This window comes from Mobula birostris, chromosome 2 (genome assembly GCF_030028105.1).
Source record: "Mobula birostris isolate sMobBir1 chromosome 2, sMobBir1.hap1, whole genome shotgun sequence".
NCBI classification, from domain to species: Eukaryota; Metazoa; Chordata; class Chondrichthyes; order Myliobatiformes; family Myliobatidae; genus Mobula; species Mobula birostris.
The window spans coordinates 22,939,533-22,963,762 of record NC_092371.1 but is presented as its reverse complement, the minus strand read 5'-3'; the positions used below and the strand labels follow the sequence as shown (position 1 = coordinate 22,963,762).

Here is a 24,230-nt window from a genome sequence, read left to right as displayed (position 1 = left end):
CACATAATCCAGTAGGATGTTTTCCTATTATCTTTAAATAATAGTTTAGCCCACAATGCCCCAACCTAAGTCTTGTAAATTTCACCATATCTCTACGACTTAAAAGGTAACAGTCTGAGACCTTTTTAACTAGTGGGTGACTAGAAAAATAATGCCTGCCCCTTCATTCATTTTTCCAATCCTCCTGTCACTTCTTCTCTATACCTTTTTTAATCCTACTTCTCAATTCTGCTCTGCCTAGGGGAACTCTCATTTCTTCTTGCCTGCTCTGTAAGGAAGACTTTGCAATGCCATCCGCAATTTCATTTCCCTCCACCCCAGCATGCCCAGGTATCCATGAAAATCTAATTGCACAACCCATCTTCCCTATTCTAAACAACACTAAGAGAATCTCAATAACTATGTCAGGACGTGCTTTTGATTTACTCCCTTTTATAGACTCTAAGGCAGCAGCAGAATCCGAAGAGAACCTGAATCCCTTGAGCATGCCTGCAAGCTTTCATGCATTGAGTTGCTGCCACATGATTGGCTAATTATATATTTGTATTAACATACAGGCATGCCCAATAAAGAGGCTACTAGCTGTAAGTTTGTTACAAATTTGCACCATTTCCTCATCTATCATCTAATCTAATTGATGTTCCCTAGTCCACGTTAATCAACTGTGTGTTAGGATATGCTTTTATGAACATTTCAAACAAATTTTGACATTCTTTCACACTCACAGGTAAGATGTGAAATTCTATCATGTTATGATCACTGTTTTCCAGAGTACTTGTTACCATTTGATCATGAAATAATTGGGTAGCCTCACACATGATCAGATCAACAAATAACCTGTATCCTAGTTGGGTCCCAATTATATTGCTCTAAGAATTTGCATTGAATATTCTCAATTAACTCCATTTGAAAATTCTGCTAAAATATAGAATCAAATACTATGATAACAATATGATTCAAAAACTTTGACAACAAATCCATTCAAACCCCTCCCCAGTCACAAAAAATCTAATCAAAATGACAGGACCAAATTTATCTAAGCTCCCAGAAACAAATACGTTCAATAACTTAGTAAGAAATCCAGTCGGAAACCCCAGTAACAGTTCAAAGTTCAAAGCAAATGTATTATAAAAGTACATGAAAGTCACCATATACAACCCTGTGATTCACTTCCTTGTGAGCATTCACAGTAAATACAAAAAACACAGTAGAATCAACACAAGACAGATAAACAACCAATGTTCAAAAGGCAACAAACTGTGCAAATATAAAAGAGGAAAAAACAAAATAACAATAATAAATAAATAAGCAATAAATATTGAGAACATGAGATGAAGATTCCATAGTTTGTGGGGTCAGTTCAGTGTTGGGGTGAGTTAAGTTAGCTGCTCTGGTTCAAGAACCTGATAGTTGAGAGGTAATGACTGTTCCTGAGCCTGGTGGTGTGGGTCCTGAGGCTCCTGTATCTTCTTCCTGATGGCAGCAGTGAGAAGAGGCGTGGCCTGGGTGGTGGATGCCCTTGATGATAGATGCTGCTTTCTTGCGACAGCACTCCATGTCGATGTGGTCAGTGGTAGGGGGGGCTTGGGCTGTACTTACTACTTTCTGTAGAATTTTCCATTCAAGGACGTTGGTGTTTCCATACCAGGCCTTGATGCAACCAGTCAATATACTCTCCACCACACATCTATAGAAGTTTGTCAACATTTTACATTACATGCCGAATCCTGGCAAACTCCTTAGAAAGTAGAAAGCCATGCCTTCTTTGTAATGGTCCTTCCATGCTGAACCCAGGACAGGTTCTCTGAAATGATAACACTGAGGAATTTAAAGTTGCTGACATTCACCACCTCGGATCCCCTGAAGAGGACTGGCTCGTGGACCTCTGGTTTCCTCCTCCTGTATTCAATAATCAGCTCCTTGGTTTCACTGACGTTGAGTGAGAGTTATTTTGTGACACCATTCAACCAGATGTTCAATCTCCCTCCTATATGCTGATTCATCCCCTCCTTTGATTTGGCCAATGTCAGCAAACTTAAATATAGTAGTGGAACTGTGCTTAGCCTGGCAGTCATAAGTATAAAGTGAGTAGAGCAGGGATCTAAGCACGCAGCCTTGTGGTGCACCTGTGCTGATGGTGATTGTGGAGAAGATGTTGTTACCACTGTGAACTGACTGGGGTCTGCAAGTGAGGAAATTAAGGATTCAGTTGCACAAGGAAGTACTGAGGCCGAGGTCTTGATTAGTTTTGAGGGGATGATGGTATGGAACGCTGAGCTGTAGTAAGTGAAGAGCATCCTGATGTAGGTATGCACCTTCATTGTCCAGATGTTCCAGGGTTGAGTGAAGAGGCAATGAAATGGCATCTGCTGTAGACCTGTTGTGGTGGTAGACAAATTAGAGGAGATCCAAGTCGTTCGCAGGCAGAAGTTGATTCTTTTAGGATCAACCTCTCAAAGCACATCATCACAGTGGATGTAAGTGAACAATAGTCGTCGAGACACATTACCATGTTCTCCTTGGACACTGGTGTGATTGAAGGTGGCTTAAAGGAGCTGGGCATTTCCGACTGCTGAAGCTCGAGGTTAAAGATGTTAGTGACCACTCCAGTTGATCAGCCAGGTGCTTTCCGTATGTTCACCCTGCTGAAGGATGTTCTCACATCGGCCTCAAGAGACTGAAATACAGGGTCACGGGGGGCTGTGGGAGTTCGTGAACATGCCTCCATGTTGTGTTGGTCAAAGTGAGCAGAAACGGTATTGAGCTCAGCTGGGGGTGAAGCCCTGTTGTCACCTCTGTCGACTGGAGGTGAGAGCACTCAAGCCCTGCCACAGCTGTTAAGCATCCTTCTACGATTCTAGTTTGCTTCGAAATTTCCACTTCGCATGTGGGATGGCTTTCCAAGGATTGTATCTGGTCCTCGTGTATTTTACTTGGTCACCAGACCCCAACACCACTGTTGTGGCCCTCACTAGATTGCAGACCTCTTGATTCATCCTGTGTTTCTGATTGGGGATTACTCTGTTGATTTTGTGGGGACATTCTGTGACAATTGTGATGTATTCATTCAGATCCTCTGGTGACCTTTTGAACACGGTCCAGTTCACCAGCTCGGAGCAATCACATAGCTGCTCCTCTGCCTCCTGCAAACACCTCTTGGTTGTCCTTATCTCTCGAGTGTTAATCTTTAGCCTCTACCTGTACGCAGATAGGACAATATAGTTGTGAACTCCAGTACCAATCAACCCCAGCTTGGAGCGGCTAACTGTCATTACACCTCACCCTAGGATCACTCTTCGGTGTGTCTAAGTTCTTTATTATTGCTGGGTCTAAATCCTGGTGCCTCCTAACCAAGAGAGTGCCTTCACCAGAAGGACTGCAGACAGTCCCCTTTACTTCTCCAAGAAATTGGAACTGTCTGTTGAATGTTTGTTTGCTGAGAAACATGCCTGTCCTTGAAGAAAACCCAATTCAAAACTGCCTATCAAACAGATGCCTGCACTGGTCTCAGTTTTAAGGTCAGCATCATCCCAGTTCTCTCAAAAATTGCCTATGGGCTTCCTGTTGTCCAGAAAGTTGGTCAGAAGTTGGTTTCTCCAAGTGAGTTCCAAACTTGGTACAACCATGGAGCCAAAAAATCAAGGAGACACTGGAAGACGTCATGAAATGCGAAGGTCAATGAGAGGGGTTAGAATGTGAACAGTCCCCTATTCACCATCTATAAAATAATTTTGCATGATTTATTTATTTAGGGATACAGTGCAGAATAGGCCCCTCGGACCCTGTGAGCCACACCCGCTAGCAACCCCCGACAATATCCAATTTTAACTCTAATCCAGTCATGGGAAAATTTACAGTGACAATTAACCTACTACCAGAAATGTCTTTGGACTGTGGGAGGAAACAGGAGCGCCCAGAGAAAACCCACACATCCCATCTACAAGCTCCTTACAGAGGATAGCTAGATTTAGCTCTGAACTCTGAGCCCTGAGCTGTAATAGTGTCATTCTAACTGCTGTGGTGCCCGGGAGGAACATTATGGATCAATCTGGGGACTTTCCTTTGGGTCAGTTAACTTGAGGTTTGATTGGCAGTGAGTTCTCCAGCACTCTGCCAAAGTGGATGAGACATGTCTGGCACTTTAACTTATGGTCAATTAGAGCCATCAGAATGTTAAAAGCTGGTGGATCCCTGAAGGCACAACACCAGTCAAGATTACAAAGCCTAGGAATTTGGAACAGTGTTTACCCCTTACCTCCTCAAATCACGGTTACACATAAAATATTGTGTACATTACAATGTGAGTGTGTACATCAGGTGAGTGTGAACATCCAGTGGGTTCGTACATCAGGGGATTGTGTACATCGAGGAGTGTGTACATCAGGGGATTGTGTACATCGGGGAGTGTGTACATTGTTGAGGGACTGAAGGACAGAAAGGAAGGTCACATGATATTGTTAATAAATGTTCCATTTCTCAGCATCATTTCCCTTCACCAAAGGTTTTATGTCTGTGTCAGGTATTTAGTTGAATTGATATTTTGGCGATGCAGTTGATTGCTCGTGTTGCATGTCTTTCCCTTTTTTTACCTGCAGGCATTTACACTTCCCAGAATGGGCCATGGCTTCAGCCTGAACTCCATGTCAGCATCTTTTGCAGATGTGTATGATATCCCAACATCCCATGCTTCCAGAATGCAGGGCAGCCAGGTAATGTAAAGAAATCCCGATTGCATGGACCATCAACCCTGAGGTGCATATAAGGGCCTTAATACAAAAAAACCTAAGGATGGGTTCTGGCTTGTCCAATTTCAGCTATCTAACCACAGTGCATGGATGTGCGTCTAGGCTTCCAACCAGGACCTGCCTGAGCCACAACTTTGGGTAGGCCCATCCTCTTCGGAACAAAGGAGCGTGAGAGCTGACTTGATGGAGGTATTTAAGGTGATAAGAGGTGTAGATTGAGTGGATAGCCAGTGCTTTTTCCTGGGGCAGGAATGGCTAATGTAAGAGGATAGAATTTTTTTATTACACCGAGTTGTGAATGAGTGGAATATGCTACCTTGGGTGATTGCAGAGGCAGATATATTAGGGACATTTAAGAGACTCTTAAATGAGACAGGCAGATGGAGGTGCCGGAGGTGTACTGTATTTAATATTTCAGTAATATTTGAGCAATATTGTAAATATAATCTTTCATTAAGTATCCTTGTTCTTTAAAAATAATTCACTTTGGATTCGATGCAAAAGTATGTGAATGGCATATGTCATCATGCTGCCGTGTCATATACATGCACCTTGCTGAAAGTAAAAGCGAAGTTAGACTCACATTCTGGACTCCCTTGTCTTGCTTCCTATTATTTTTATATTTTGGAGTTACAAACTGTAACAGTGGTGACAAGGAAGTGTTTAATGAACCCACGATGACTACCTACCTGTTGAAATGTAGCGAAGTATTCTATTATTAAAAACTAGCAGTGCCACACGTTTCTTCTGAAAAGGAGGCAGTTTAAGAAAAAGGCAGAAAACAGATACATTCACAGTTCATAAACAGTGAGTGCCTGGTGATAATAATCATAAATTTAAAAAATCAGAAATGGCTGGCTATATTGGAAAGATAGATGCGTTCGATTACACAAGGGATGACTGGAATATGTACAGTGAGCAAATTGAGCAGTATTATGAAAAAAATGAAATCGCCAATGTGAAGCATATGCCTGTTTTACTGACTGTAATAAGTGGGAAAACATGTAGCTTACTTAGAAGTTTAACTAGTCCAACCTAACCAGCTGAAAACAGCTTTGCTGATATTGTGAAAGGAACAGGAATATTTAGAACTAAAAGGATTGTTGATTGTGGTACGCTTTAGATTAGATTATGAGGACACTCAGTCCTCGTTCATTGTCATTTAGAAATGCATGCATTAAGAAATGATACAATGTTCCTCCAGAGTGATATCACAAAACAAAGGACAAACCAAAGACTAACGCTGACAAGACCACATAATTATAACATATAGTTACAGCAGTGCAAAACAATACCATAATTTGATAAAGAGCAGACCATGAGCTTGGTAAAAAAAAAGTCTCAAAGTTCCGATCGACTCCGGATAGTCCCGATAGCAGGTGGCAAAAAGGAGAAACTCTCCCTGCCATAAACCTCCAGGCGCCGACAACTGCCAATGCATTGGAAGCACCCAACCACAGACGACTCTGAGTCTGTCCAAAAACTTCGAGCCTCCGACCAGCCCTCCGACACAGCCTCCCGAGCACCATCCTCTGCCGAGTGCTTCAACCCCACCCCGGCCGCTGAGCAACAAGCAAAGCTGAGGACTTCAGGCCTTCTCCTCCTGAGATTCTGGATCACACATAGCAGCGGCAGCGAAGAAGGCATTTCAGAAGTTTCTCCAGATGTTCCTCCGTGCTCTCACGTCTGTCTCCATCAAATCAGGACTGTGCATGGCACCCTGCTTGACAGATGACAAATACCATTCACTGGAGTGGCCGCTGCATGCTGCGTCACGCTGCCATCTTCTCCTCCTCCTTTAGGTTTCCTCAGTGGAATTAAAATGAAGGGGAGTCCATTTCAGCGTACGTGGCTGAATTTAAGAGCTTGTCAGTTTGGTGGTGGGTTTAATGATACACTGTGAGATCGCTCGGTTTGTGGAATCATATAAGAAAGCATTCAAAAATGGCTCCTAACTGAAACACAAGTGGTTAAAATTGCTGTATCAATGGAAACTGCAGAGACGCAGTTCAGGAATGGAACTGAGCATGAATGAAATTGCAATGTCTTAACAGAAATTGGCCTTGCTGAACAAATTGTGTTGCTGTTGTGGCAGGGGCTCACAGACACCAGACCAATGTAGGTTTAAAGGCGAAACTTGCAGAAAATGCACAAAGTAGGACACATACAAAGAGCATGTCAGCCAGACAAAAATAAAGGGACTTCATAGGCAAGAGTTAAACATAGAAAGTCATGTTGCCGTTTCAAAACAAGCACTAATCTGCATGCTGTTGATGAAAAATCTGATAGTGATGGGAGTGACTCAGGACTAGGTAGCCTTGAGATTTACAATGTAAACATTAACAACAGGCAAGCAAAATGGCCTGCACCTGAAGAGAATAGCAAATTAATTAAAATGGAATTGGACACTGGCTCAGCTGTTTCAGTCGTTCCACAAAGTGAGTTTGAATGGCATTTCAAACATACTGAACTGAAGCCTGATGATATCCAACTAAGAACTTACATTGGAGAAAAGAGAACTCCTGTGGCAATGACGTTCATAACCGTGAAATACAAAAACCAACAAGCCACATTGGGCTTGCATGTAGTCAAAACAGGAGGGTCAGGATTCTTGGGTTGTGATTAGCTGAGACAAATACAACTTGATTGGAGATCCATCCACCATTAGCATGCCACATCCCCTGCAATAGAGTAACTGAAAGCAAGTAAGAAGAGTATTGGATGATGCCACAGCAATGTTCGGGGATGGCATTGGAAAACTCAAACGTATCAAAAATAGAGTTAAGAATGCCACACCTAAGTTTCACAAAGCCTGTCCGGATCCTTATACATCCATGATAAAGTAGCCAGTGAGCTTGGTCGCGTGGAGGCTGAAGGAATTCTTTCCAAGTTTGAGTGGAGGCCATGGGCAATGGCAATGGTTCCAGTAACCAAGAAGAATAGATATGTGAGCATCTGTGGTGATTTTAAGGTCACCATTAACTCAGTACTGAAAGTAGATCAATACCCTCTGCCCAGGATAGGGGATATCTTTGCAAACTCTTCTGAAGGGAAGCACTTCAGCAAAGTAGACTTAGCTGAGGTCTAAGTCGTACAGATGGAGATGGAAGAAGAGTACAGAGTGTTTCTCACCATAAACACTGACAAAGTGCTTTATCGCTATAATAGGCTTATTTTTGGAGTAGCATCTACACTTGCACTCTGGCAGAAGGCTATGGTGCTGCAAGGCTGCCCAGGCTCTCAGTGTTACCTAGATGACATCATTGTCACCAGTGAGGATGAAAAGGAACATCTTGAAAATCGTAAGATAGTGTTAAAAAGGATTAGAAGATTATGGGCTCAGAGCATGATGCAACAAGTGTGAGTTCTTTAAAACAAGCATCACTTACTGTGGTCATACCATTGACACACAAGGATAACACAAGTGTTCTGAGAGTACAGTGGTGGATGTCCCAAGGCCAAAAGACATATCACAGTTGTGTTCCTTTTTATTATTTGTTAATTACTATAACAGGTCCCTGTCAAACCTGGCTACTGTGCTCCACCCCCTTGAACTCATTCCTACAGATTGGGAAGAAATGGCAATGGACAAAGCAGGGTGAGGTGGCTTTCCAAAAGGTAAAGGAAATGGTGATGTCAGACGCTGTACTTACACATTATGATCCACATCATCCAGTGATGTTTGCCGTGCACTGTTCGGGATACCAGAAGAAAAGTGTCAGAACTACTTCCTGCAGTCTCAGATTCAACTCCTACAATCACCACGGAGGAGGCTCCAGACCTGAGATTGTTTCACAGCCACAAGTCTCACCTACCAAGCAGAGTGAACCAACACCCTCCCAACCCCGTTAGGAAAGATGTTATCCCACGAGATTAAGAAATCCTCCACAGTGATTAAATCTTTAGGCCTGAATAGGACAATTTAAAATTGGAGGAGTGTTTTGTATTTAATATTTCCATAATATTGTAAGTACGTTGTTTGATTAAGCATTCTTGTTCATTTGAATAATTCATTATGGGTTATATGTAAAAGTATGTGAATGGCATATGTCCCCAACCTTTTTTGCACTGCGGACCGGTTTAGTATTGACAATATTCTTGCGGACCAGCCGACCAGGGGCGGGGGTTGGGGGGATGTTCAAGTAGGGTTAAACTCACCTCAACATGTCTTTTACAGTTAGGGTTGCCAACTTTCTCACTCCCAAATAAGGAACAAAAGTAGCAGTCAAATCCCGGGACATTTTACCCCAGGAAAGACTACCAAGACCATGAAGCTTTGCGCGGGCACCTGTGTGCGCATGCGTGACATGTGCGTGTGATGTGTGCATGTGCATACGTGCCGATTTTTCCCCCACAAATCGGCTTTGCCTTCATCTTCCCGACTACACTGTACATACATTATTTCTACTCTATATAGGCTGAGTCTTTATCATATCCTTCCTGCTTTTACTATATGTTAGTGTTATCTTCGGTTTTATGTGTTACTTCGTATAATTTGGTAGGTTATTTTTTTGAGTCTGAGAATGCTCAAAAAATTTTCCCATATAAATTAATGGTAACTGCTTCTTCGCTTTACACTATTTCAGCATGAAAGGTTTCATAGGAGCATTCTACTTTAGCGAGGGAAATACGGGAGAAGGGCAGTCCCGTATGGGACAAACCAATTTAGCCCCATATACAGGATGTCCCGGCAGATACGGGACAGTTGGCAACCCTATGTTCAAGTTGAACAGTGCGTGACAGGGAATGAGGAAAGGTGCAGCTGACTCATATCGTTTCCTCGCGGCCCGGTAGCACATGCTCTGTGGCCCGGTGGTTGGGGACCACTGGCATATGCCATCATACCGCTGCACTATACGTATTCACCTCTCTAAAAGTAAAAATGAAGTTAGACTCACATTCCGGACTCCCCTGTTTTGCATCCAATTATTGTTATGTTCTGGAGTCACAAAACGTATCAGGAGGGAAGGGTTATATTGATCATGGATTAGGTTAAAAGGTTGGCACAATATTGTGGGCTGAAGTGCTTGTAATGTGCTGTATTCTTCTATGTTCTATGTTCTCATAAAACACTTCACTTCGCTAATGACTGAACAATTACCAGTGCATGTATGCCCTTGGCCAAGAGGCGAATCTTTGTCAACAATCACTCACCCTCAGTAGCATCAAAGTAGGTCCACAATTGTTCTCAGTCCAATGTGTCTTGCGTACACCCAGCAATTAACGTCAGTGCACGGTTCATATTAGGTAACCCTGCACCTTCGAATAGTTAAACTTTGGCAAAGCAGAGTTGAACAATACCAGCACAAAGCCACAATTGAGAATTACTTAACTGAAAAACAAATTTAAATTTATGGAAATCTCTTCAAATTACTGTTTCAATTTGCATCTTAATATGTCTAAACATGTTTCAAATTACAGTGTTCATTTTCTTGTACAGATAACTTATGCACGTGTTTCAACTTGACATTTACCCAGTTTTGGTTCAATTCTGTCAGTTCTCTTCCTGTTGTCCTCAAGTTGGCCAGAGGTCAGTGTCTCCAATTGTTCACAAAGCAGATTCTAGAACTTGTTCCAGCCATTGTGGCAAAGAACTGAGGGGAGTCTGGGGGACCATGAAACATGAGGTTCACATGAGAGGGGGGAGGGCTATGGATTAGGCTCGGAGATTGTTCACCTCGCTATCTGATCATACACCACACGCCTGCAAATTTGAATGCTCCTGTATCTGGTGTCTTTAGAAAATAAGATTCCTTTAAATAAAATTGTGCAGTTGACCCAACTCCAGTGGGAAAGGCAGCCCACACTGAGATACTAGCACTAGAACAGGCCTTGGATGGTTTTCAACAGGATTTAGTCAGTTCCAAGCACTTTGTTATGTAACAATCAAAGAAGAGCGTGAGTTCTTAAAGGCACTCTCCCCTTGGAATGAGAGCACAGCAACATAGGCTGGAGCTGCTGCAGGAGACTGTGAGATTCCAATGTTGGTCCAAAGGGCAATGGGATCAATCTCTGAAGGAAGGTCCTGTGTATTGTGGGGGCCGGAAGACTGCCAAGGGCTTCATTAAGGAAAGTTTGGCAGGAGGAGTCTGCTATTATTCCCTTCTGCGGTGAGAATCCCATGACAATGCCGAAAGAAGTATCACTTTCACGGTGTATATTAAGGTGTGATGGCCATTGCTGTGTAGACCAAAGGGTATAGATCCTCACAGGATTGGTGTACTGTATCCAGGAATCTCAGTTCTTTCAGCAGGATATCAGGATGAAGAGGTCCTGAAAAGCAGCATGAGACGCAATTTTCTGAGTCAGTAGGACTTTCGTACATGATTATTAGTGTGCTGTGTTAGTAATGGTGGTAATAATTAAGTTTATGCTTGTGGTGGTGACGCCGACATTATGGGCACCTTATGCCCATAGACAGATCTGGTGGACTGAGTACTTGATGTCTGAAAAGTTTTCTTCCTCCGAGCATTGGAAGCCTGAATTCCAGCACTTTTTTCTGGTGGATTCACCACTAGGGGCGCTGTTCAAAAACCAGGCAACTTGTGGCAAGGAGGAGAGCGGGTTAAGCCAGGGCAGGAAGGGAGATATTGTGGAATGGGAGACAGCAGCAGTCAGAGGCAACAGAAGGGGGAAACTAAGGATAGTAAAGAGGGGAGACTGCTGGAATGAAGAGGACTTTTTATCTTGTTATTTCACGCTCAGTGCTATTTATTTATATTTGCATTTGCACAGTTTGTTTTTCATTGATCCTGTTTACAGTTACTGTTCTATAGATTTGCTAAGTATGCCCGCAGAAAAAAGGACCTCAGGGTTGTATGTGGTGACATGTATGTGCTCTGATAATAAATTTTACTTTGAACTTTGGAGGCCAGGAGGATGATGAATGAGGTTAGAAAGGGAGGACGATGGGAAGAAATAAGAACTGTGCAGAGGAATAAAAGAGAGGGATAAATGAGACAGGAATCAGAAAAAATGTAATCAGGGAGGGTTGAATGAGGACAGGAAAACTGACAGACTTTCACAGGAAAAAAGGTAAATAAGAACAGGGAGGAGAAATTATTGGGATAAATAGGAACCAGGAGAGGGGTAAGTTAGTAATAATAGTTTGGAGGATGATATCAAAGATAAATAATGATTTTTTATCTCAGTATGTTGATGAACAGGCTGTAGATTATGGAACTGTTTCCACAGATTGGAAAGTAGCAAATGTAATGCCATGATTTAAAAAAAAGAGGGAGAAAATGGGGAACCATATACCCATTAGCCTGACATCAGTAAAGATCAAAGCACTGGAACCTGCTTTTAAGGAAATTATAACATGTCAGTTGGAAAATAATATGTTTGGGTGGAGTTGATATAATTTATGAAAGGGAAGTTATCTTTGATAAACCTGTCATTTTTGAGCTACTAACTATCATAATAGATAAGGATTTCAGGAGGCCTTCATTAAATTTCCACGTATCATGGATTGAGGACCGCCTCACAAAGAAGCAAGAGGAGGTTGTGACCATTGGGTTTCCGCAGGGATCGGTGCTGGGACTGTGGCTGCTCACAATCTTCACCAATGATTTGGACAAGGGGACCAAGTGTTATATCTCTGAGTTTGCTGATGATACAAAGCTGTGTGGGAGGGCAGAGTGTATTGGTATATTATATATTGAGGAACAGTGAGAAGCTAATGTTAGCGTGCCATCCAGACAGACGTAAGTACGTCGAGGTAGTAAAAAGAAACAGAATGCACTTCCAGAGATAGTGCAGTGCAAGCAAACAAATAAAGTGCAAGGACCACAATGAGATAAACTGGGAGATGCTGGTTCATTCACCTACAGTGTATGAGAAGAGTCTATAACTATGGCATAAGAGCTGTCCTTGCCAATGTTCATGTTCATGCCGTCAGGTTGGAGGCTACCCAGACAGAATATTCCTCCAACCTGAGTGTGGCTTCAACAGAATATAATGTGTTGTAGCCACCCCAGTAGGAATAGGGTTCCCCTTGTCCTCACCTACCACCCCACCAGCCTCCGGGTCCAACATATAATTCTCCGTAACTTCCACCACCTCCAACAGGATCCCACCACTAAGCACATCTTTCCCTCCCCCTCCCCCCTCCCGTCTCTGCTTTCCGCAGGGATCGCTCCCTATGCGATTCCCTTGTCCATTCGTGCCCCCAATCCATTCCCACCGATCTCCCTCCTGGCACTTATCCTTGTAAGTGGAACAAGTGCTACACATGCCCTTACACTTCCTCCCTTACCACCATTCAGGGCCCCAAACAGTCCTTCCAGGTGAGGCGACACTTCACCTGTGAGTCGGCTGGGGTGATGTACTGTGTCCGGTGCTCCCGATGCGGCCTTCTATATATTGGCGAGACCCGACGCAGACTGGGAGATCGTTTCGCTGAACACCTACGCTCTGTCTGCCAGAGTAAGCAGGATCTCCCAGTGGCCACACATTTTAATTCCACGTCCCATTCCCATTCTGATATGTCTATCCACGGCCTCCTCTACTGTCAAGATGAAGCCACACTCAGGTTGGAGGAACAACACCTTATATTCCATCTGGGTCGCCTCCAACCTGATGGCATGAACATTGATTTCTCTAACTTCCGCTAATGCCCCAGCTCCCCCTCGTACCCCATCCGTTATTTATTTGTATTATTATTATATATATATTATTATTATTAATTTTTCTTCTCTCTCTTTTTCTCCCTCTGTCCCTCTCACTATACTCCTTGCCCATCCTCTAGGCTTCCCCCTCCCCTTTTCTTTCTCCCTAGGCCTCCTGTCCCATGATCCTCTCATATCTCTTTTGCCAATCACCTGTCCAGCTCTTGGTTCCATTCCTCCCCCTCCTGTCTTCTCCTATCATTTTGGATCTCCCCCTCTCCCTCCCACTTTCAAATCTCTTACTAGCTCTTCCTTCAGTTAGTCCTGACGAAGGGTCTCGGCCCGAAACGTCGACCGTACCTCTTCCTGTAGATGCCGTCTGGCCTATCAGACATGTACTTGCCTTGGTTACATTTTTAACTCTCCTATTCACATACTGTTGCATCTATAGATACCGATAAAAGTCTTGTTTTTCTAATAAGTGTTTCTCTTTAAGCATTTCAAAACCGAACAGTTCTTTCATTATATTGCAAAGAACTGTTATTCCTTTAGCTGTCTAGTCCTTAAATCTAGCATCCAGTTTATTCTGCGTATCCAAGTCATATGCACACCATTTAAGAATTGCGATATCTCCCTCTAGTTTGTATTCTTTTATAATAGTTTTCCATATTTTAAGAGTCCATTTCACTCTGTCAACTCTAAAGAGGGGTATGCTTGTAACAGAGGGAGTATAGTGAGGGTCACCAGATGGGTTGCTGTGATGGGAGGTTCATTCCCTGTTCATTCCCTGACTAGGTTAATGGGGTTGTACTTTCCTGAATTTATTAGAATGGGAGGTGATCTCACTGAAAATCCTTACAGGCCCGAGAGGATGCATGGATGCACTTCTCTAGGCTGGGATATCTAGAATCTTGGGTTGGTCAATCAGGATAGAGATGGGAAGGACTTTCTTCCCAGGTGTGGAGAATCTTTGAAATTCTGTACTCAAGAGGGCTGGGTGAGGCTCCAGTTGCTAAGCTTCTTGAAAGCAGGGTGACACAAAGTGTGTGGTTATGGCCCAAGGGCAGAGACAGGGAGACACTGAAGTGGATTAACAGTTCACTGACTTTAATAGAAACTGTGCAGAAGTAAAGGAAAAGCTAATTATGGTAAACCAACCAGGCTATTAATTAGAAATTTGAAACTAAAGTGAACGCCAACAGAGCAGCTTGGCAATAGTAGCTTAATACTAAATTAACACCGCTGCTTAACAGTGTGCAAATACAGCAATAAAGTGAAAAACAAGAAATATATAAACACAGAAGTAAATAAATAAATATTGAGAACAATGAGATGAAGATTCCTTGAAAGTGAGTCCAGTTCGGTGAGAAGTTCTGGGCCAAGTGAAGTTGTCCCCTCTGGTTCAAGAGCCTGATGGTTGAGCAGTAATACTGAGCCTGAACCTGGTGGTGTGAGTCCTGTGGCTCTTGTACCTTCCTGATGGTGGCAGTGAGAAGAGAGCAAGGCCTGGAGGGTGGGGGTCCTTCAGTGAGAAGAGAGCAAGGCCTGGAGGGTGGGGCTGAATGGCCTACTCCTGCACCTATTTTCTATGTTTTCCTATTTTCTATGATGGAAACTGCTTTCCCACGACAGCGCTCCATGTAGATGTGCTCCATGGGCTTTAACTGTGATGGACTGAGTCATATCCACTACTTTTTGTAAGCTTATCTGTACAAGGGTTATATGCATTCCACTGCACAGTTATAGAAGTTTGTTGAAGTTTTAGATGATGTGCCAAATCTTCACAAACTTTTAAGAACATAGAGGTACTGCTGTGCTTTCTTTGTAATGACACTTACATGCTGGACCCAGGATAGATCCTCTGAAGTGGTAACACCGAAGAATTTAAAGTTGCTGACCTCTCCCCCCGATGGGGACTGGCTTATGAACCTCCAGTTTTCTTCTCCTGACGTCAATGATCATCTGCTTTGTCTTGCTGACATTGAATGAGAGGTTGTTATGGCACCACTCAGCCAGATTTTCAACCTCCCTCCTACATGCTGATTCATCACCAAGCCTTATTCAGCCAGTAACAGTGGTGTCATCAGCAAACTTAAGTATAGCATTGGAGTTGTGCTAAGCCTCACAGCCATAGGTATAAAGCAATAATTATAATTATCATATTTATAAAAAATATTAAGTACAATTGAGTTGAAAGGTGTTGAATTGGTATGGATAGAACTAAGAATCTGCAAGGACCATGATGGGAGTTACGTACAGACCTTCAAACAGTAACAAAGATGTAGCCTACAAATTACAATGTGAGATAGAAAACACATGTCAAAAGGGCAATGTTATGAGAACATGGGGGACTTCAATATGCAGGTAGATTGGGAGAATCTGGTTGGTGCTGGATCCCAAGAGAGGAAACTTGGAGAATGCCTACAAGATGGCTTTTTAGAGCAGCTTGTGGTTGAGCCCACCAGGGGAGCAGCTATTCTGGATTGAGTGTTGCGCAATGACCCGGAATTGATTAGAGAGCTTAAGGCAAAGGAGCCCTTAGGGGTTCAGTGAGCACAATATGATAGAATTCACCCTGCAATTTGAAAATGAGATGTTAAAGTCATATGTATCAGTATTACAGTGGAGTAAAGGGAATTACAGAGGGATGAGAGAGGTGCTCTACAAAATTGATTAGAAGGGAACACTAGCAGGGATGATGACAAAGCAGCACTGTCTGGAAATTCTAAGAACAATTTGGAAGGCACAGGATAAATACAAGCCAAAGAAGAAGAAATATTCCAAAGGCAAGATGGTACGGCCATGGCTAACAATAGAAGTCAAAGCCAAAATAAAAGCCAAAGGAAGGGCATTTATTAGAACAAAAATTAGTGGGCTGTTAGAGGATTGGGAAGCTTTTAAAAACCACCAGGAGACAAGTAAGAAAGTCATAAAGAAGGAAAAGATAGAATACGAAGATAAGGTAGCCAATAATATTAAAGAGGATACAAAAAGATTCTAAAAGTGTAAAGGAGAAATGAGAGTAGATATTGGACCATTGGAAAATGATGCTGGAGAGTTATCAGAATCAGAATCAGGTTGTGATGTCAAATTTGTTAACTTAGCAGCAGCAGTTCAATGCAGTACATAATCTAGCAGAGAGAAATAAATAAGTAAATACATAAATAAACAAACAAGTAAATCAATTACGTATATTGAATAGATTTTAAAAAGTGCAAAAACAGAAACACTGTATATTAAAACAAAAGTGAGGTAGTGTCCAAAGATTCAATGTCCATTTAGGAATCGGATAGCAGAGGGGAAGAAGCTGTTCCTGAATCGCTGAGTGTGTGCCTTCAAGCTTCTGTACCTCCTACCTGATGGTAACAGTGAGAAAAGGGCATGCCCTGGGTGCTGGAGGACCCTAATAGTGAATGCTGCCTTTCTGAGACACCACTCCCTAAAGATGTCCTGGGTACTTTGTAGGCAAGTACCCAAGATGGAGCTGACTAAATTTACAACCCTCTGCAGCTTCTTTTGGTCCTGTGCAGTAGTCCCCCCCCCCATTTACCAGACAGTGATGCAGCCTGTCAGAAAGATTACCCATGGTCTCACTCAGTCGCACAGCCGTCACTAGATCTCAACTGGCTTATAATTTACAGTAAGATGTATAGTTAACAAAAATAAATAGATTGTGCAAAAAGAGAGGGAAAAATAGTGAGGTAGTGTTCGTGGAATCATTGCCCATTCAAAAATTTGATGACTGAGGGGAAGAAACTGTTCCTGAAGCATTGAGTGTGTGTCTTCGTGCTCCTGTACTTCCTCCTTGATAGTAGCAGTGAGAAGAGAGCATGTCCTGGGTGATGTGGGTCCTTCGTCATGGATGCCACCTTTATGAGCCACCACCTTTTGAAGGTGCCCTGGATACGGGGGAGGCTAGTGTCCATGATGGAACCGGATGAGTTCAGAACTTGCTGCTGCTATTTCCATTCCCGTGCAGTGGTCCCTGCAGACGGTGATGCAACCAGTTAGAATGCTCTCCACGGTACATCTGTAGAAATTTGTGAGAGTCTTTGGTGACACACCAAGTCTCCTCAAACTCCTCATGAGGTATAGTTGCTGTCATGCCCTCTTTGTAATTGCATCAATATGTTAGGTCCAGGATAGATCTTCAGAGATTTTGACACCAAAAAACTTGAACCTGCCCACCCTTTCCACTGCTGATCCCTCGATGAGGACTGGTGTGAGTTCCCTCAACTTCCCCTTCCTGAAGTCCGCAATCAATTCCCTGGTCTTACTGACGCTGAGTGCAAAGTTGTTGTTGGGACACTACTCAACCAGCTGATCTATCTTGCTCCTGTACACCTCCTTGTTGCCATGTGAAATTTTACAACAATAAATGTGTCGTTGGCAAGTTTGTAGATGGCGTTTGAGCTGTGCCTAGCCACATAGTGGTGGGTGTAGAGACAGTAGAGCAGTGGGCTAAGCACACATCCCTGAGGTGCGCCAGTGTTGATTACAGTTTATTAATATTTGGAATGGTTGTAATGGTTATTGCCAAATGTACTGAGATACAGTGAAAAGCTTGCCCTTCATACAGATCAAATCATTGCAGTGTATTGAGGTGGTACAGAGTAAAGCAAAAACAGAATGCAGAATAAAATGTAACAGAAAAAGTGCAGTGCAGGTCAACAATAAGGTGTGAAATCATAGCAAAGTAGATTGAGAGGCAAAAGTCCATCGTACTGTACTAGAGAACTATTCACTTTGATTTCCAGCATCTTTCCCTTGTTACCTGGTTTATGTTCTGGAGTTTGCTGTTTAATATAGCGATGCAAACACTTTTACAAAAAGACCTTCTCCTCCTCAGGGTTTGACATTAAACCTTGGCCTTTCCTTGAAAGGCAATGTATAATTATAAAGCCTTTGTTAACCTTGGCCAGTCAGACCTGTAGAGTCAAAGGTCATGTCCTAGGTTGGGGTAGTGACCTTGGGGCTGCTCTTCAATGTCGAAGAGTGTACACTCAGGTGAGTGAGAAGTAGGGATGTTCCTAGACCTCCTATTACTTCTTTACTCTCCTCTCAGTCAAATACTAGGCGAACATACACTATTCCAGCTACAACAACACAAATTATTTCTACTGTCCACACTTCTGGCTATGTTACAAATGAAGGTTGGGTTATTTCCATTCATTTGTCGAGTTACTGTGTCTTCAATTTCTTTTTGCAAAAGTTTATTCAAACAGCATAATAGTATACAATAATCAGGACTTCATAAACTAATAACAGAACATAGAACATAGAACATAGAATAGTACAGCACAGTACAGGCCCTTCGGCCCACAATGTTGTGCCAACCCTCAAACCCTGCCTCCCATATAAGCCCCCACCTTAGATTCCTCTATGTACCTGTCTAGTAGTCTCTTAAACTTCACTAGTGTATCTGCCTCCACCACTGACTCAGGCAGTGCATTCCACGCACCAACCACTCTCTGAGTAAAAAACTTTCCTCTAATATCCCCCTTGAACTTCCCAACCCTTACCTTAAAGCCATGTCCTCTTGTATTGAGCATTGGTGCCCTGGGGAAGAGGCGCTGGCTATCCACTCTATCTATTCCTCTTATTATCTTGTACACCTCTATCATGTCTCCTCTCATCCTCCTTCTCTCCAAAGAGTAAAGCCCTAGCTCCCTTAATCTCTGATCATAATGCATACTTTCTAAACCAGGCAGCATCCTGGTAAATCTCCTCTGTACCCTTTCCAATGCTTCCACATCCTTCCTCTAGTGAGGTGACCAGAACTGGACACAGTACTCCAAGTGTGGACTAACCAGAGTTTTACAGAGCTGCATCATTACTTCGTGACTCTTAAACTCTATCCCTCGACTTATGAAAGCTAACACCCCGTAAGCTTTCAACAGTTACAAACTAAAATACTATTTTCACTGCCTACAACAAACTTGCATCCCCGAGGAGCCAGCTGTTCCCAGCAATTCGCCATGGTGTCTATGGACACTGCAAGTTCCTTCTCCAGGACACCTGGGCATGGATGTAATGCCGAAAGAAGGCCAGGCTCTCAAAAATCTTGCTTGGCCAGGCCCAGGAGATCCCCCGAGCATCCCTCTCCCCTCTGCAACGGGTGAGCATAGGGGCGTAAGACTGAAGTGTAACCAGAACTGGAGAAGCGGACTCTTTTGATACTCAAGTAGAGACTGTAACCCTTCACATTTCATATACACGTGGTGCACTGACTTCTCCTGGGCATACTATGTTTTCAAGCAGGTGGCTGATGGTGCTGTGGTGGGAAGAAAATATTCCATGTTCCAAACGGAGGGAGAGAGAAGACTAATCCAGCAGCTGTACGACACTCCATTGAGTTTCGAGAATCCCAGAGCTGCAAAAGACGGCCAGGTAAGAAGGGTTTAGATCTTAAAATGGCAACAAAGTTCTTCTCTTGGAATATTGTGTTGTACACCACAGAAGCAGGCCCCTCAGCTCACCGTGTCCATGCCAACCATTAACTACGCTGCCCTAGTCCCACTTACCAGCTTTCCTCCGAAGCATTCCATGCCTTGGCGATTCTTGTTATTTCCTGAGTATTGTATTGGGAATCTCTGCTTCACACACCCTCAGGCAGTAGGCTCCAGATTCCATCCATTGTTTGAGGGGAAGTGTTCTTCCTCATGTCACCTCTACACCTCCTACCCCTTAGCCCCTTAGGCCTCTGCTTTCGAAATTTAGATACCTCTGCCATGGGAAAAGCCTGTAGTAGAAAATGTTCTACATTCTACACTATCTATGTGCTCATAATTTTGTTTACCCCTGTCAAGTTCCTCCTAAACCTTCTCTACTGCAAGGTAAACAAATGCAGCCTATTCGATCTCAAAGGGATATTGCTGTTTCCTCACTCTGTAAGAAAGTAGAAAACTACACTTTCCCTATTTCCTTTCATGACAGCAGAAAGCCTGAAAGTGATTTACAGCCAGAATTAACTTTGAAAGAGTAGTGTGGGAAAGGCAGAGGCAATTAGTGCTCAGCATAGTTGCACAGAAAGCAACGTGCCGTTTTGTATTCATGTTTATTGAAGGACCAAAATTGTCCCAAATTCCAGAGAGTTCTGTGCTGGAATCTTTTTATGTCCAGCAGCAGAGTGTTGCTTTATGCCAAGGTTTCACATCTCTGGACCAACTGTTGACCCCATGTCCTTTAATTCCAGGATGAGAATGTAACCAGCAGAGCCAACTAATTGCCCTCCTAGCCACTGTTTACAGCTGGTAGTTCTTTGACCACTCGTGGACCCTCTGCTCAAGGCCAGTGATCTGCATTTGTATAGCAGTTTGCACAAAACTGGAATCTCTCATCCTTTGAGACGGAAGGGAACTATCAAAGTAGCCTATCAGACCTCGGTCCTTCTCCCTGCAGAACACTGGCATATTCAGTATGTAATTCCAAAGGCGATGATATCCCGTCTTCATAGATCCAGGCTGGGAAGTCCATGGTGAGGAACATTTCAAATGTATCAGATTAGAGTCAGAAAGGAAACAGACCATTGGCCCAAGCAACGTACACAAAATGCTGGAGGAACTCAGCAGGCAAGGCAGCACCTATGAAAAGAAGTAAACAGTCGACATTTCAGGCTGAGACCCTTTGTCGTTGTGTGCATTGCTTGGATTTCGAACATCTGCAGGTATTCTCTGGTTTGTGATTAGACCGTTGGATCTGTCCATGAGTGGCCATGGTATAGGAGGGATCTGGGACAATTGGCCTGTTTTTGCACGGGGCTGCTGGAGGTCCATAAGGGCGGACGAGGCTGGGGCAGGTGGACAATGTCTCTGTTCAGAGTGGCCAACATTGGAGGGCCGAGGGATCCCCACCTGAACCTTCCAAATGAAACGTTCAGCGAGGTTGCCTCATTTGGAGAGTTGTCCCCAGTGTGGCTCAAACAGACCGTGCTGTGATCATCATTTTCAGAAGGCCATTCGTCCTTCATTACCACTCTGATGAACATGACGCTAAGTGTCAGGGGCAGGGTTTTCTGCTTTTCAGTTTCTTAATGTTTCTGCCTCCTATTTCTAGGTGTATGATGTACCCCCACGGGTGTACCCGGATGGAGCGCCCGGTCCCTACCCTGGTCTGGGGTCGGTGGGCAGGGAGATGCCCGGATTCAGCAGGCTGCAGTGGGACGGGAAGCAGGAGTGGAGAGGCCAGAAGCAGGTGGTGTACGACGTGCCAGTGTGCCGTGAGGACGGGCCTGGACTGCAGCCCCCCAGCCGGCCGCAAACGCTGCCCTCCAGGCAGGCGCTGTACGACATCCCAAACTCAGTGGGTGCCCGGCTCTACGACACCCCGCCGGCATGGGACGGCCCCGGTCTCTATGATGTGCCCACTGCCCTCCCGAACCTGGCGAGTACTCCACCCAGAACTCAGGCTATCTACGACCTGCCGAGAGGGATCCCACCCGACAAGAGGGATCCGGCTGCTGGGCCTGTCTACGACATCCCACCTCCAGTGGGCAGGTCGGTTCCGGATGGCCAGGGGTCGGAACGTTGGCCTAGCACCCTCGCTGCCTCTCTGGACTTGTCGGCCGCTTCGGCCACACCCGGGCACGCAGCCACCTTCCCAGCCATGTCCCAGAGTCTCGCCGCCTCTCCAACTATGCCGCAGTATCCTGCCGCAGCCCTGACCGTATCCCAGCGCCCAGGTCAGTCTCCAGCCAGGGCCCTGGCTACGCCCCAGCTTTCAGCTCCCTCTTCAGCCGTCCCCCAGCGTCAGAGTGCAGCTCTGACAATGCCCCACCGACCGGCCTCCTTCCCAGCTGCAACCCAGCGTCGGACCACCGTCCCGTCCGAATCGCAGTCACCGTCCCCCACGACGCACAGCCCCCCTGCCGAGGAGATCAGGCTGGGTGCGGAGGAGGCGGCCAGCACCCTATCGCGACTGCAGCAGCAAGTGTCGGAGTCGGTGGCTGCCATCATGGTGTTTGTCAGCCGGCAGTGGCGCCAGCGGGAGCACCTGCAGGAGCACCTGGCGCAGGTGGAGGTGGCCGCCGATGGCGTGCTCAGCAGCCTGGCTGCCTTTTTGGACTTTGCCCGGGGGGTGCGGGTCAATGCCAGCCGCCTGACAGACGCCAACCTGCACGGCCGCCTCCGCAGGCAGCTGGAGGAGGTGGAGGAGTCGCACCGGGTGCTGCTGGACGCCGGCCGGCAGCTGACCGCCTGTGGATGGGCTCTGGATGCCCTCGTGGTCAGCACCCCCCTGGCCGCACCCGACCACCTTGACAGCTTTGTAACGGTCGCCCGCACTGTGCCCGACGACGTGAAGCGCCTGGTCTCCATTGTCATCGCCAACGGGAAGCTGCTCTTCCCCCCGTGTCGGCGAGGAAACACTGAGGACTTGCCCCGTCCGCAAAGAAAGGCCAACCTGGGCTTCATCAGGCACAAAGCACCGGTGCCCACGCCACGCTGCAGGGAGCAGAAAGCGAAGGACAGCCCTCAAAGCCAGGCAGAAGATTCCGACTATGTCCTCCTACAGGTTGGTCTCCGAGAAGGGGCACTGAATTGCCTAATTATTGGCCAAGGTCCGGCGATACAGTGAAAAACACGCCAGCTATAGGGATCACTTCATCACATTAGTACATCGAGGTAGTACAAGGGAAAAACAGGAACAGAAAGAAACTAAACAAAATATTATGGTAAAGTTACAGGAAGAAAATAGAATACAAGCCCATGACGAAGTAAATTGTGAGGTCAAGAGTCTATTTTATTGTACAAAAGGACAGATAAGATGAACTTTTGACTTCTCAATGGGGAATCAAGAACATGGATAGATTTAAGGTCAGAGGGGATAGGTTTGATAAGAACCCCAGTTTTACCAGACTCTTAAGTGGGGCTCCATCAAGTGCTTTCCCAAAAACCATGTATATGGAGACTTAAGAGACTGCGATCTGGAGCAGCAACCAATCTGCTGGAGGAACTCAGAGAGTCGAGCAGCATTCATGGGAGGAAAGGGATTGCCGGCGTTTCAGGTCAAGGCTCTGCATCAGGACTAAATGTAGAGGTGAGATGGTCAGCACAGAGAGGTGAGGGAGAGTGGGGAGATGGAGGCCAGAGATAATTGGTGAAGGGTGATGGCAGATTGGCCATGTAGGGGAGGAGTGGATTTGGTACACAGAAGAAGGCAGTTGATAAGAGGCAGATGGAGCATGATTATCACATTTCTAGATGTCGTCACCTTCACCTTTCCCTCCTCCAAATGGCTCCACCTGCCTCTTCCTCTTTGTTTGCCTGCTTCCGTGTCTCACCCACCTGCCTCTGTCCCTACCCCTCCCTTTCTCCTGCCTGGCCCGTTCCACCCATCATCTTTCACAGCTCCTTGGTCCACCTCTTGGCCCCTCTCTCATCTGTCTCCCTCACCTCTTTACACCGGCCATCTCCCCCCCCTCCTTCTGCTTCCAGTCCGGATGTAGTTGACAATTCCTCTCCATCCCTGTCCCCCCTCCGCAGCTGCTGGTTAACTACTGGATGAACTCTGCCCTGACCAGCTTGAGATAAGTCCTCATAACTCTCAGTGTCAAGTGAGATAAGTCCTCGTAAACTCCTGTATCATGTGAGATGTCCTCATAACTCCCTGTGTCAAGTGAGATAAATCCTTGGAAGCTCCTGTGTTAGGTGAGATCAGACCTTATAAACTCCTGTATCACGTGGGATGAGTCCTCATAAACTCCTGTGTCATGTGAGACAAGTCCTCATAAACCCTGTGTCAAGCGTCATGTCCTTATAACCCCAGTGTCATGTGAGATAAGTTCTCATAACTCCTGTACTCCTGTATCATATGAGATAAGACTTTATAACTCCCTGTATCATGTGAGATCAGTCCTCATAACCCCCTGTGTCAAGTG

The 24,230-nt window shown here is 44.9% G+C and overlaps 1 protein-coding gene across 7 annotated transcripts in view; it reads left to right on the top strand.

The window, feature by feature from the left end:
- Positions 1–24,230, top strand: part of LOC140185146 (cas scaffolding protein family member 4-like) — a 120,505-nt gene that overhangs the window by 90,971 nt on the left and 5,304 nt on the right. For 4 of the 7 annotated variants that reach the window (XM_072238526.1, XM_072238543.1, XM_072238552.1 and 1 more), the window contains 3 exons: positions 4,596–4,709; positions 19,613–19,744; positions 21,410–22,864. In XM_072238526.1, the coding sequence (XP_072094627.1) occupies positions 4,596–4,709; positions 19,613–19,744; positions 21,410–22,864 (1,701 nt within the window). The remainder of the gene's footprint in view (positions 1–4,595; positions 4,710–19,612; positions 19,745–21,409; positions 22,865–24,230) is intronic. The other 3 variants (XM_072238534.1, XM_072238576.1, XM_072238568.1) reach the window with 3 other exon arrangements.